The sequence below is a fragment of the Mus pahari genome, chromosome 17 (assembly GCF_900095145.1).
Source record: "Mus pahari chromosome 17, PAHARI_EIJ_v1.1, whole genome shotgun sequence".
Classification (NCBI taxonomy): Eukaryota; Metazoa; Chordata; class Mammalia; order Rodentia; family Muridae; genus Mus; species Mus pahari.
Window position 1 is genome coordinate 6,404,178 of NC_034606.1, and position 16,021 is coordinate 6,420,198.

General features: G+C 33.4%; 1 protein-coding gene across 50 annotated transcripts in view; it reads left to right on the plus strand.

The window, feature by feature from the left end:
- Rims2 (regulating synaptic membrane exocytosis 2) overlaps window positions 1-16,021 on the plus strand; it is a 498,312-nt gene that overhangs the window by 348,319 nt on the left and 133,972 nt on the right. For 28 of the 50 annotated variants that reach the window (XM_029547766.1, XM_029547754.1, XM_029547763.1 and 25 more), the window contains one exon: window positions 10,618-10,650. The exons of 20 other annotated variants lie outside the window; for them this stretch is intronic. In XM_029547766.1, the coding sequence (XP_029403626.1) occupies window positions 10,618-10,650 (33 nt within the window). Of the gene's footprint in view, window positions 1-10,617; window positions 10,651-13,252; window positions 13,389-16,021 lie in introns of those variants that run through there. 2 more of the 50 variants (XM_029547755.1, XM_029547787.1) reach the window with 2 other exon arrangements.

A 16,021-nucleotide genomic window follows, 5' to 3' on the forward strand; every position in this document is an offset into this window, starting at 1 on the left:
ATAATATTAAAACCCAAGGAAGAAAAGAGACTACAATAAAGAGAAAGAATAAGAGGTTGGCTCCCGATATAGTCTCATGTAGCATTAAGTCCTTGTGAGCAATTATTTTCTAGTTTCTAAGCTCAGTGTTTCTCTATCATTTGTAGAGAAGCTTTGCTCTTTTATTTTACTCTTCTCCTGTTCTCAGATGATTTCATCTGTACATCTGATGCTTAGGTAACTAATTAGGTTAGGAAAGAAGTCCATTGAATGCATGACTTTCACGGCTGCTGCTCATTCCACATCATTGACTTTCTTGATATAATTTGAAAAGCTATCCTTTCTAGAATTTTGAAATTACCTTCATTTTAAGAGAGGTGATTTGGTGTGGATGAATGAATGCCCCCATCTCACCTGTTTAATGGGGCTTTTTTGACTTAGCTCTATGAGACAGAGTTTTACTGTAGTTCTAGGATTGAGAGTTTGAGACAGAAGGATCATTGCAAATTTGAGACCAAGCTGGTCAACATAGTACCAGGACTACATAGTGAGACCGGAATCAACAAAACCTAAGGCCCCTTTACAACTAACTGGAGCACTGGGGTTGTCTTGTACTCAATATGCTATACACCTGGAAACTACCAAGGTCTACACTGTAGAACTTGGGTTCAAAGCTTTGTCTTCATAGTGTACTAGATTTCTAGGCCTTTAGTTAGGTAATTTGAAGGCTAGTTCATCTAAGACTAGGAAATAACATGTTTCTTCTGTTGCCAGCATGGTACTGTGAGACTTGAGTAAATTCAGGTATGTGAAATTATTTGTTAATGAGAATAAGTATTTTGTTCTTATACTTACCAATCAGAGGTCTCCTCTGTGCTGTTTAAAGTCTGTATGATATTTGTAGAGAACATTAAAGCATATTGAGCAAAATTTAGTTAATATAGGAATCTGTGCTCCTTGAACCAGTTTTGATACAAAATGATCTGATGTGATGAGGCTACCTGGGTTACAGTTGCTTTGTAGACAGACATTGTTTACCTCATAATGCTCGTGGCGTATCCGTCTTCAAATTAGCTAATTTATTAAGTCAGTACTAAGTTATCTTATATAGACTACAAATACCAAAGTAAAGTAATAATTTAGGGTTTTCATACCTCAAAATGATTAAATTTCAAAAATGTCAGTTTAATAATACTGTAAAATTTAGATTCACAATTGAATATCTAATCAGTGAAATGTTTAGTTGGAATATTCAGAAAAGTGAACGTATTTTACTGAAGAAACTTTCCTACTTAGTGATTCCTAATTTATTTAGAGCATATTGATATAGTAATTCAAAACAATAGTTAGACAAATTAACTTACATTCTACAAATCTAATTTTCACTTAGTAATAATATAATAGTGATTTTACCTTCCATTTTACCTTAAATGAAAATGTTATGTTTCATAGGGTAAATGGTAGGTAAAGGGCCAGAGCTTTATGTATGCATGGTGAAACTATATGCAATTTAACATGAAAATAGTAGTAATTGTTTACTTACTGTGTAGAGGAATGTGAATAAAACAGCCAGAGTCCAAGATTAGATTAGTAAGTAAAGAATGTTGCTATCAATCATAATAACCAGAGCTTAATCCATAAAATTTACATGGTAGAAACATAAAATGTATGCTTTCAAGTTTTCCTCTACCTTCTATGCATGTTCTGTGTGTGTGTGTGTGTGTATGTGTGTGTGTGTGTGTGTGTATTTGTGTGAACATGTGGGCACATAAGCGTGTGTATGGGCAGACACATATATATTTGTAATAAATAAATATGTTTAAAAAGAAGACAAGTAAGAAGGTTGCTTTTAATAGCTAATGCTCCTACCCCAGAGTGGGGAGGAAGAACGGGATGAAGAAATGTGGGAATGGGGACTAAGCAGGGGGTGGGGGCAACCGCTGGACTGGAAATAAAATAATAAAAAAGAGAAAACAAGCCCTGTAATATCTATCAGTTCATAAATAAATCAAAATCAAATTACTTTATTAAAAAAGAGCTAATACAAGGTTAAGATTGCTGGTTGACAGGGAGATTTTAGTATATGCCCAACAAGTTGCTGTCTTCTCATCTCTATCACTTTCCTCTCTTGTCCTCTTAGTCTATCTCGTGTCCACTCTGCTTCATCCACACTGACCTCGTGTTTCTTCTGGACTACTTAAGACATGCTTCTAACTTAAAATGTCTACACTTCAATATCCTTACTTATAATGTCCTTTTCTCTTAAGCTACCTTAATCTCTGTGGTTCTTTATTCAAAACTTGCCTACTTAAGAGAGGACTTTACGGGCCGTACTATCAACAATTGCATCATGCTTTATGCAGTGCATTTCCTTCTTACTTACTTTGTGCTTGTCTATTTAGCAATTATCTCTAAGACACAATATGTTTCCATGTTCATTGTCACAGGCTCTTTACCACTAAATTATGTTTTATAAAAACCCCATGAGACTATGGATGAACCTATTTTGTCCTTGATACCTGTACCCGTGCCTACATTATAGTAGATGCTTAATACTTGTTTATTGAATGAAGAGTTATATGAATCTGCAAGATTTTCTAGGCAGTTGGGTATGCCAAGTAAACTATGTTCATGATGCTAAGAACTGCTTTTGCCTTGTCTTATCACTAGATTGACTGAAGTATTTCTTAGCATATTAATTTTCTTATCAAGTAATGAATATAGTAGCAAACTAAATACCTATTTTATTATATATTGAAACTAATTTTTCTCATATGCATTAAAAATCTTTAAAGTTGCATAGAAATATTTCATTTTACCACAATAAAACAATTCCTAATAATTTTTACTTCTAAAATAAATTCACATTTTTTGAACTCACCAAAGTAATGCTTATTCTCTATAAAGCCATTTATTTTTTTATGCCTTGAATCCATTCATTTTATTAAATATAAACTTAAAGGTTTACAAAAAGCATAATTTTAAAAAATTTTAGATCTTGAGTTCCATAAAACAACTTGAGCCATGTAAACTTTCTATATTTAAAATTTTAACAACTTATATATTGTAGGATTTAGGAGAATGTGCCTTGAAAATAATTCCAATTCTTGAAGTTTTGTAATGTGCATTATCTGTGGTTTCTGACTAGCACTGATCTTCTTCTTGTTTTTTTAATCTATACTAGAAGTTACATGGGAAGACCAGCAGGGAAAGGCGAATGGTACAGTAAGTGATGACAAACCATTGCCGACCCCGAAACAGCAGTCTGAGCCAGGTTTGTCAGGGTTTGGAAACCACATGAAAGCATGAGACACACACACTGCATTTCATGCTTTTAAAGTGTGTGTTCTTAGTCCTCATCTTCTCACTTTGATATGAACTTTACAGTGTGTGCATCCAGCATGGACTACATGATGAGTGCTTAACATGGTTTGCTTTTAAATTAACCTCCTGTCTTTAAAGGAAAACCAATTTAAAGGAAAAAGGACAGTGTAGGCACAAGTGAATGCCTGCTGTATGTAGTCAGTGGTATTTCAATGGAGAAGCACTCACTGCTCTCAGCAGGACTGATGAACGCGCAATAGAAATGTTAAAGTTCGTCTTTTTATGCATCCCTATTTATTTTCAAATGCTAAGAGATAGGTCTGCTATAATATGATTTATTTGCAACTTAGGGCGTCAGAAGATGCTGGCTAAAAAAGGAAGGAGAAGGATGACACAGTTCAAGAATCAATAAGTGTCTCCTCAAATCACTGATTTTACCAAGGAGGTGAAACGTTCTGTTTTGCTTTCTTCTTCATCAATTTGTACAAAAGTTTGATTACATAGCAAGTCCCCATCCCCACCACCATATTTTAAGAAGAAAGAAATAAAAAGTTGGTGAGGTCTTTTCACTAATCAGTATAACTTTTAATTTGTAATTAGAGAAATCAGTGTGCAATACAATTTTTATCAACTTTAAAATACTTGAATGGTTGGTTGAAATTACTTGTAATTTTATTTTAAATGGCTGTGTGTTGGAACAATGACATTGTATTTTCATGTGCTGGCTTATTTTTCTCAGAACTTAAAAAATCTTTAAATATATCAATTTACAAATCAAAATAGTTCATTCATGATCTTTATTACCATCTTTTGCAATGCCAACATTAAGGCTAACAACAAATTATTTGAGTACACAAGAAAGACAAAGTAACAGTCCTTTTAAAATCTTTGGTGACATAAACAAGTTAAAAAGTAGTTGCACTATGTCCTGAACTGTTATACTTATGACAAGTGCTATTAAGGAGAATAGAGTGCCAGCCAGGAAAAGCTTATTGAATAATTACTCTACATGCTAGAACAGCTGACAAAGCCAAATGAAACATAATGAAATAATTCATTTTAGAAATTTAAATATATTTGTTAGAGTGGAAAATAGAAATTTTATCTTTAGCAAGCCTTAACTGAACTCCGTGTATTAGAAAATACTAATAGCCGGGCGTGGTGGTGCACGCCTTTAATCCCAGCACTTGGGAGGCAGAGGCAGGCGAATTTCTGAGTTCGAGGCCAGCCTGGTCTACAGAGTGAGTGCCAGGACAGCCAGGGCTACACAGAGAAACCCTGTCTCGAAAAACAAACAAACAAAAAAAAAAAGAAAATACTAATAATTTTAATATATTTAAGGGAATATAAAATTACAGATGTAAAATTAATCTATATTATGATTTATATAATAGACATACCCCTTAAAAGCCTCTCTCAAGAGAAAGGTTTAGTCCTGTGGAGCTCTTTCTTGTTGAGTGAGAGTCTCTGCTAGATTTCTGCCACTATAAGCAAACTAAGTGACTAATTAATTTCCCTCACTATATTGTATAATATGGATTATTCTTGCTCATAAACTATTATGTGTCAGCAAATCTGATACATGATATGTTTTGGCCATAAAAACCTATATTTCTACATCAAAATCACAAGGCAATACAATGTTTGGCTGAAAGAATCTAATGCAAAGATTTCTTTTAAATATTTTTATTTTATTTGCATAATATGTATATATGTTTATAACTATTTACACATATACATATAAATTTTTATGTATATATACAAATAAATATGTATATATATATATATATATATATATATATATATGTACATATATCCTTTATTTGGACATAACTTGCTTATACACTAGAGGAAATTAGTGAGTATTTCATGTCAGAATAATGATTTAAATTTTATGTTTTGACACTTGTCAGTTTTGGTGTGAGTTATACTATGAAAACTGGTTGTCTAAATCAAAACACTAAAATCAAGTTTTATGTGTGATATTCTACTGAAATAGAATAAATGTTTAATACTTATGTACCAAACTTGTGTAGTTTTAAAAGACATGGAGGCTATAGAGAAGGTATTTTTAAACATGGAACTTTTAAACATGTTATAACCCTGAACTTTATGTAAGGAAGACATGCTAGGAGTATTTATTTTATCTTTAGGTAAGCTATGCTGTCAGTTGTGTACTTGCTAAAATCAGTGCTCAAAAATTGGTTTTATTCACTAAAACTAAGATCGCCTTTCATGGGTTATCAAAATTCCTTATCAGACGTTGATTTTAGCAAAAGGTGACATTGGAAAATGTTTCTCTGTGTATGAACCTAAACCCTAGATAGCAAGTTCCTGGCATATATTCTTCTTCTTTTAAGTTGGCCTTCTGTTAAAATATATACAAGAATTACTTACAGTGATTGGTAACATTTCCATTTTAGGAAGTATGTCAACAACAAGTGTGTTAAACACTTTAGTAATAAATGCTAATTTGCATGATGTAGTTTAGAACGTGAAGTAAATGTTTGAGTGAATTTTGAATAGCGTCTGCTTTTTTTTTAGAGAAATTGAAGTAAGGTGTCCTAGTATTACCAGAGAGGAATTGTTCACTTTTTAATGTGATGGGTGGCTCCAGAAATGGAGATCGCAGGGAGTGTGTGTAATCATATTCTCACCTTTACCACATCAGGTTCTCTGCTATGAGTGCAAAATATAACAACTGGAATGTCTTCAGTGCCCAGAATTTACTGTTTAGTCAATTATATTCCTTATTAAGCATGCACATTAGATTTGTTTTAGGGTGTAAATTTAATGAAGCTGGTCTTTTTGTTTGTTGGCTTTTTGTTTGTTGTTTGTTTTTAGTTCTGAACCTAGACTCCAACATATGGATGGCAAATTCCAGCCCTAGATAGTCTTAATATAAATGGAAAATACATAATAATGGACAATATATAGTTTTTTTTATGAGCACTCTTACTGTAGACAAGAAAGCTATGATCGCTACAAATACAATGAACAATATTAAACATTGAAAACAAATGTTAAACTGTTTAATTTATGTTGTGAATTTATCTGCACATAAATGACTAGAAATTCCCCTAAGAAAAAGCATACATCTACATAAAATAGTTCAGTTTCATATTGTGTTTCCTACATAGGAAGTGTGCTGAGAAAGCTATTTGGTTGACTTTTTCACATTTAATAAATGTTTGGAAGTGCTATAGGTTCACAGATTTTCAGTCATTCAGAATGTATGAAAATAGCACTTTAATGATTTCTACTATGTTTGAAGATTAAATCTATCTGTCTGTAGGCATTTTTCTTGCCCTGGTTGTTTTTTTTATGTTGTTTTTTTATTTGTTTGTTTGTAAGTCAAGTCAATGAAACACTGTATTGAAGTACCATATATACTATTTATGGCTTAGTTATATTACATACTCCTGAGATTTTACTAGTTACTGTGGCTATTGTGTAAGTTCTACTTTAACTTTATATGACATGAATGATGGTTTCTTCCCAATATAAACATTTCCATATCATAATATTTATGGAATTTTCATCTTAGATGTAGATAAGAATTTTTCTTTGATTTACCTTTGGAATTATGACTTATTTATAAATTTATCTGAATTTTATTATTTATTTTAATAAATTATATACATAAAAATTTCTTGGGTATTTTTCATATTTTATATTATTTTCTTTTATTCTTAAATACCTTGATATTCCTTGAAAGAAAATATGATTTATTTGATCTAAAGCACAATTCTAAATTAATCTTATAATTTATACTTTGTCCTTTAAATCTGGAAAGATTAATCAGGATTCTATTTTTAGTTACTTTTACATATTTTCTCATTATTTATAGATTGTGATAGAACTAATTCATTTTTGATAGAGAAAAATATGTGTAAGTCAAATTAATATTTAATAAGGTACAGATTAACAGATGAGCTTTAGATTTAAGTCCTATTATCACACTTAGAAATAAATATAGCCATCACCTGACCTTCAAGTGTCTAGTTTCAGGGCCTCCCACAGGCAGCAGAGCCATTTTCTCCTGCCTTGACTCTAAGCCATCCTGCCTATGTATGTGCTCATCCAGGCTTTTTTGGAAGATCCATCTTCTTTTACAGCTGTCATTGTCAATCTCTCACCTCACAAATTCCCATACTATTGTGAGCTGAATGCCCTAAGGAATTTAGACTCTCCATGTTTCTACTTTATTGTATTGCAAGTATTTGAAAGATAATTTTACATAGTGATAATCCAGTTCTTAAGAGTTTTTCTAAATTTATATTTCATTGTGATTTGTGAAAATATCTTGTTTCATGTGTTATAATGAACAGAAAAGGTGATGAACTTTATAAGATCTTTGTATTTGCTATGTCCAAAACAAACATCTAGCCATAACTGACAGAAGTCACCACTTATGGTAAAGGGTATATTTTGCTATCTGTGATCACTCTTAACTGGTTATGGGTAAATTAAAATTCTGGTTTACTAATATTAGGAGTGTGGTAGCTGGTTGTTGCCTGAAAGAGGAATTCACTCCTAAATTACCATTGACAGCACTGAGGACATAGTAACTTGTGACATAGTAAAATTGAAATGCAAGCTAGAGAATGGGAGGTTTGGAAGGGAGACACAAAACTTCTTTTTTTTAAGTTGACTTCATTCTTAAGAATTTCTCACATGTATACAATTAAATCTAATAATAACCTTCATTTTCTTCTCCATCTTACCTCACACCCCTTCCCAACTTCATTCTGGAGACAGAGGGCTTATTAAGTCCACTGGAGCGTGGGAACCTACAAGTTGACACATAGCTTCTTTTAAGGCTCAATGGAGTCTGCTCTTCATTACAATACCATGAATACAATGTACAAAAGAGTTGTGGGGTTTTTTGTTTGTTTGTTTTACAGATTGTAGCATGATTTAGACATGATTGGTGAAGTATGATTTATGATTTTAAGTGTTTCAAGTGGTACTGTTTTAACACTTACTATATAATATAATTATAAGGAAGGCAAGAAAGCAGTCCACAAAGCTAATATAACTGCATTTATACTCGGAATGTTTCTGATTTGCTTGAGTCTGTCTGCTACAGTTGTATTTTATATATACTTTTGAGCTGTATCACTGTATCATAGTTACATGAATAATGAAAGTGATTTAATGGATACTTTGTTGTACTGAGATGGTGGTCAAGATGTATCCTCTTGATTCCTGATACAAACAATATAAAATTTGTATTGTCTAAGATTTATGAAATGGCTGTGTCTAAGAATGTAGGTCCTGATCTGTCACCTGTAAACCTGAAATCATTCTAGGTTTCTTGACCATTGAAATGAGGTTGTTTTGCTTAAGAGTGTTTACAATGAGATGTTTGGGTCTCACAGTGGTCTCACTGGTTCTTGGTCCTCCTGCCTGTCTGACTCACCGTCTCTCATGGCTGTGGAGCAGAGAGCAGGGAGGAGAACCCTGCTGTTCTGATGCTGATCCTGCTGCTGGATGTGTATGCTTCCACTATTTATTATAATAATGAGTGAAACTGAGAAGAAATTATCATTTAAAAAGCAGTATATAGTATGAAAACCATATAAATTAACCCAGTTTACAGTGTAAAATACTGGACAGGAAAGCAAGCTTCATTAATTGCAATCTGTGTTTTCTGGAAACAAAACAAAACAAAACAATGTTCTCTTAGAGAACCTGCAAGTATCTATAAACAATTGTTTTCTTACCCATTCCTCCCAATTTACTTTTAACATGTTATGAAACTGTTTTAGCACTGTGCTAAATGTTTATCTATGAAAATGTCATATCAAAGAATAATAATGTGACAGAATTCAGTATGAGCCTTTGTTACTAATGGATCTAATATTTTACATTATCTTCTTCACAGTATGGGTGCAATGAGAATGAAAAAGGAAATACAGCTTGTAACTTTTTTATACACATGAGTACATTTCAGAATGGCACAAAATCTATGTCTTGTATTCAATCATATTAGGGGCTTCCAGTTAAAAATGCAGTTGTGAGGAGTATCTTATTTTGATATGTGACAATATGCTTACATAATAAAAAACAACATTGTTAAGGTATCAAAATTCATCATTCCTTTGCCAGTTATTTTAGCTTTCATCTTTTTCTAAGATATTTTAATATGTTTCTTTTAATAGACTTTTATTTTCTTGACATTCATAAAAGAAACATTTGTTGTAAGAATTAATTGTGTCAGAACTTACAGTTCTAATATATTTGCATTCCAACATGTTTTTTTTTCTCAAAATTCATTCAAAGACTATAATTTACTTAATGAAGAACTGAATGTGGTATTTAAGAATTTTGTGTATTTGATTCAGAAGATTTCAATATGACTTTGTGTTATAAAATTTCCCTATGTCAATTGTGCTCATACTGCTTCACCCGTATGTTGAAAGACTTTCTTTGGAAGCTTTATTTAATTTGCTTTGTTTTCTTGATTTCTAGTTACTGTGTAAACAAATAACTTTTCAACTTCACAAATAGTAGTTAGAAAAGTATTATTATCCAAATGTATGCCATATCCATTCTAGTCAATGGTGATTTTCAAAGGTAAATGTTAAAAAAATACTGTAGTAACAATCTACAATGTGGTATTTGTAAGAATTTTCTGAATATTAATTATTATAAATGAACATGATAAACATTTGTCAAAATCAAATGACAATTTTAATTTTCAGTGACAACTACAACCTCATATTTCATGTACTATTCTTATAGTGAGTTGTATTGTATTTTATTATTTCTAATTTTTTATTTAAACATTTAACTAGGGTGAAGCTATTTAATGAAATATTGGCCTGACAGATGAACTTTTTTTTCTGATTAAATGGAGAAATACCACAGTGTGAGTGGGACCCAGCTCTTTTTAATGATGACTCAATTAAATTCTTTCTTCAGATACTTAGATGTTGAAAGCATTTGCATATGTTTTAATTTGACTGAGTAATGTCTTGAAAAATGTGGTCATACCAATCATATTGGTTTCACTAACGGTATTTTATTTTCGTGTCAGTATTCAAGATTGGCTGTGCCTTTTTAGATTCTCTTTTATGCACTAACCTTATTTTTCTCATTCTGCTAACCTATACTTAATTAACTACATTCCCATCAGCTCTTCTAATCTGTTATGTTATGCATTTGACTCTCTTCCCTACAACTTCACAGGACTTCTTTCAAAATGACCCAGGGTTCTTTCCTTCAGCATCACTTTTAGCTTTCGACTGCATCCACTCATACCCATCTCCTTTGTCTATGTCTGTTCATTGCATGCTGTGATCACAGAAGATGTGGACTCCACAAGGAAAAGCAATGCAGGTCTGTGTCCCCTCCTGGCCTTCTTGGCTCTCTTTTCATGCAATCTGACTTATCCTAGAAATCGTTTACCACTTGTATTTTGCTCATTTCTTAACTTTGCACTTTTCTAACATATGAAAATATTAAATTTTGCAGGTGTCTTAAGTTTTTATTTTATAATTTTTACATAGCTTCTCCAATTTGATGGATAAAAGTAAAATTTCACATAATTCATATATCTTGTCTTTTTATAACTAGAAAATAACCAGAGGCCCAAGAGATACATGTATGGATATATGTATGTATGTATGTATGTATGTATGTATGTATGTGAATATTTACCAGAGAAAGTCACCTAGATTAAATAAGTTAATCATAATTTACTCCAAAAATTATTCTTTACTTAAAACTTGATTTGTTCCATTTTTACATAACTTGAAAAACAAATTTTTTGGTACATCATGACCAGCAATTTTCTAGGATATGAGGATACCAAAGACTTAATATATGCTCTGAAGAAAGTTTATTATATTTATTTACTTATTCCTATTACTTATTAATTAATAGATCAGGATAATATGCTATGCTAATTTGCCAGAATGAATGGTTTTTCAGTCTTTTCAACAAAATTACAAATTTAAATAAAATTTATTTTAAATAAATATACATAAAGGGAATCATGTAAGAGGTGAAACTTTAATATTTATTAAACACATACATTAAACAAATGCTCTGTAATACTGCTTGAGGTGTTGGAAACATCAAGGCAAATAAAACAGCTGCATATCCTTGCAGGGATTTTCAAGGCTTGGCTTACAAATAAAGGCAATAATTAATTATTGGTACTATTATATTTTGGAATCACAAAAACTGATACCATTTTTGTCAGATTTATGTTAGTTCAAACAATACTTCTGATACTGAGTTAAAAGTTAGGAAGTGTTTTTTTCTATAGAGAACTTTTCAAATAGATATGGAATCAAGGAAACAGTGATCAATGGTCTCAAGCGATGTTACATGAAATTATTAGAATTCATAGAGGTTCTGTGAAATTTCTGAAACACATTAAGCAACAGAAATACAAAGATGCTAGTAATTTACATGGCATCAATAATAAAACAATCCATCAGTTAATAGATAATGGTTAAAATTAAGAATATCAATATAATACATGAAAAGGTAATTTAAAGATGTGGCACCTTCAATTCATTGAATAAGCTTTATTGATGCAGGACTGAAGATATAAATAATCTCTTATTATTTGGTTGTCAGATGCTTGTACATTTTATGGGAAAATACAGGTTGTATATCCTTGAGAATAATTTTCTAGATGGGTTAAGTAAAGGGCTCATTTGGATTATCCAAGTATAAAAGATTAATAGTAGCAATTAGATGTGTGAATCTGAAATTGAGAAAAATATTTATACTGGGCTTTTTGAAAGGATGCCACTAGCAGATCTGAATATTCAGAGACCTGGAAGATTTCTTTACATTTGAGAAGTGAATGAGTGAGGACTAGAAATTTGCTAGAACAAACTTCCTGTCATTAAGAGGCTTCAAGAGCAAAGTATTGTAAAAATGAGTCTAGGTAGCAGAGACAGACTCTAGAGAGAGAGACATGCTGCGTCTCTCAAAGATAATGATTGGCAATGGTCTTTGTCTGGGGGCACTCTAATAAATGAAATTAAAGAACAAGAAGGATCATGGGAAATAAAATAATAATAATAAATGAAGATCATGAGTAGAAGCCTTGCCTTCCTGGTGCTGCAGAGAGGCTATGAAGAGCGGCTACCTTGGGGTCTTGGAGAGGAAGCTCCTAAGCACACAAAGGAACGTGCTAGGTTAGATGTCAGAGGTCCTAAAGTCACAAGGCATTGGTTCCTTTGAGCTTCTGTGATTGACTCAGTCGTACAGTTCTGGTGTAATTATTTTGATCTGAGTTTCATTCATGAAAAGTTGTAAAAGTGAATGAAGAATTTGGGAGTCATGACAGTTAACGTAATGTTCTAATGAATGATCAGGGAAAAGCATAATTAGATGCAGAATTTTTTAAATTGCTGAGAGAAAAGATTTGATGAAATCGCTGTAATTTGATATAATACTGAAAATGAATTAAAGAAAACAGGAAATTATTATCAGAGACTAATCTGGTATTTATTTAATATGTTAAGCATTTTCAAACAATGTAAAGAGAATATTTGCACCAGGAATGTGTTCCCAAGACAGAATGTATTATGGCAATTGGAAAGGCAAATATGCTTTACTGCTAGAACTTTATAGGTGATGGTAGCATGTAGTCTTTGTTCTACCCACCCTTAGCTCCGGGAGGTAACCGCACTACAGCCCCTAACTGAATTCCCTTGAATCCTTAGATAAAAGACACAGACACTCAGTTGTTCATTTCACTTTGCCTTCTTGGCACAATTGCTGGGCGCAACTGTCTCCTGCCCTGAAAAGCATGTCCTTACGAATTTCTAATCTCTGTCTCTCCCACCTGCCCTAAACTTCAGTTGTTAAACTCCTCTTTCCACCTGCCTATAAGAGTAGCCTGTGTGGTCACTCCATTTTGAGAGCTTAGTTCTCCTCCTTTGCATCTCCCTGCCCTGCAGCCAGGAAACTGGAAGTCCCATCTGTGCCTTCTGCCCAGCAATTGGTCCATGGCTTTCTTTACTGACAGATCAAGAACCAATTGGGAAACAGGACTTTAGCATCAGAACTGCTCCTTACAGATGATTGAAGTTATTGAGGTGCCACAATAGGTAAAAGAGATGCGTTAAATTAGCTTTGGATTAACATAATTGATATTTATATGGGATATAATTTATATAGGATATATAATTGAATGAACATAAAAAGTATTTCTGGGGATTAGAAAAGCATATCAAAGTGTTTCTCAGACAATTGCTATTGAAGGGCCACAGCTTTCTATTCTGCATAAGAGTAGAAATAGACTCTCCTTTCAGAAACTGAGGCCATAGTGCCTACAAATGAAAGAATAGGATGTTATGGGAAATGGTCTACAGGGGAAAGATTTAGAGAGTAAAGGTCATGATTTTTAAGACAAATAAAACAGATTGGAAATTTTTCAGAAGAAAATGAATACTAGGTAAATAAAATACTTAGTATTGTTTTATAGTGGTAAAAACAGAAGGGGAAATTAAGCTACTCTAAGGAAGAAAATTCAGAGATTGCATTCAGAAGTTATGAAAAGCTTTTTGTAATGTACAAAAGGGTAGAAGTAATATGCTTGAGAGAGTTCAGAAAGTCAATCAAAGGATTGATAATGAAGGCATCACTCATAAGAATAAATGGTTTCTAGTGTGCACATGGTTTGGAAGAATTTAAGGAAAGGAGTGGGGAAGCTTAGAAATGATGTACAAACTCATAGAATTCTCAAAATACAAATTTAAAAAAATTATGGGGAAAAAGTTTTATTGGCTTCTTAATTGATATAAGCCAAATTTTGTTCTTAATAAACGTAATCCGAATTTTCTCTGGGTGTATATTTTAACACTGGTTTGCTTAGTAGGGCTGTAACATTGAAGTCTCAGCTTTCTGACTTGCTGTTGCAGTCATGATGCTGCAAATGAGGACTTGGTCTTTATTAAGCAACATTGTGCTAGTTTCTACAAACGTAAATACCAGGGGCTAAGTGAAGATTAGTATATTCTGTCCAAAGCCATGAAAGAAAGATGGATTCATAGAGGAGCTAAGAAGAAGCACTGATAGAGGAAATACTGTTAGCAAATCTTGTGACTAGCACTTCAAGGTGAATGCCAGCTCTAGATAAAGGTGCGAGGTGGCTAATTCTTTTCTAGAGCTGTATGAAGTATTAATCAGTAAAAGATTAGTAACTTTATTAGCCTGGACTCACATCTCCAATGATGTTGAAGTTTAGTTTTATCACTATAAACTAATAGCTCAAACCAAAATATGTGGGAGCATTCTTTCTGTTATATAGAATTATTATATATACTATTGTATCATTACTTATTATTTATATGTGAAATGAATTGTTTTAGTGTATGTTTATTTTGTATAATGCACGTGTGTGTGTAAAGCATGTATATTAGTTTGTGGCTGTGAGTGTAGGATGTAATTGTCACATGAGCCTCTGCATCCCAGCTTTAGCACCTGTACTCCTAAGCTTGTCCCTTTGAAACACTGCACCTGAGTGACAGCACACAGCAGCACTCAAGTCTGAGAGATGCTGTTAGCCTCCACTTCCTAGGATGAGGAACTTGAACTGGCTTCCATTTGGGTTTGATAATCTATTCCTGCTAGTTGAAAGGACTGATTATATTTGGGGAATGGGGTTCTGGGGATTGAACTCATGACCTCACGCTTCCTGAGCATATGGTATACTACTATTCTACAACCCCAGGCCCAAATTGTTAAGTTTTTATGAAGAATAAAAGATTATCTCTGAAAAGAGGAACACCCTATTAAAAACTACAAAGAAGTCAGAGAGAGAACTGATTCCAGTGTGGCTTCTATAAACATGTTATCAAATCATAAATAAAAAGCACATAGTATATTGGGGTAACACATTTGCTTCAGCTTAGAGAATGTATTGAGAGCTTTGAGACCTAACTTACTTATAAAACTTTACTTGAAAAATGAGTGAAAGTTATATAGAGATATTTCTCTTTTTTTAAATAATTAATTTTTTGCACTCCATATATTATTCCCTCCTACCCGTCCACCCTCCGACTGTTCCACATCCCATGTCTCCTCCCCACCCCCCTGTCTCCATGTGGATGTCCCCATCCCCAACCCCACCTAAACTCCCTGGGGCCTCCAGTCTCTTGATTGTTAGGTGCATCATCTCTGAATGAACACAGATGTGACAGTCCTTTGAGGGCCTCATATCAGCTAGTGTATGCTGCCTAGTTGGTGGTCCAGTGTTTGAGACATCTCAGGGGTCCAGATTAATTGAGACTGCTGGTCCTCCTACAGGGTCACCCTCTTCCTTAGCCTCTTCCAGCTTTAGGGGTCAGTAGCTTCTGTCCATTGGTTGGGTGCAAATATCTGGCTCTGACTCTTTCAGCTGCTTGTGGGTTTTTCAGAGGACAGTCATGATAGGCCCCTTTTTGTGAGTGCTCCATAGCCTTCAAAATAGTGTCAGGCCTTGGGGCCTCCCCTTGAGCTGGATCCCACTTTGGGCCTGTCACTGGACCTTCTTTTCCTCAGGCTCCTTCATTTCCATCCCTGTAATTCTTTCAGACAGGAAAAATTATGGGTCAGAGTTTTGACTGTGAGATGGCAAGCCCATCCCTCACTTGATGCCCTGTCTTCCTGCTGGAGGTGGGCTCTATAAGTTCCCTCTCCCTGCTGTTGAGCATTTCATCTAAGGTACCTCCCTTTGAGTCCTGAGAGCCTCTCACCTCCC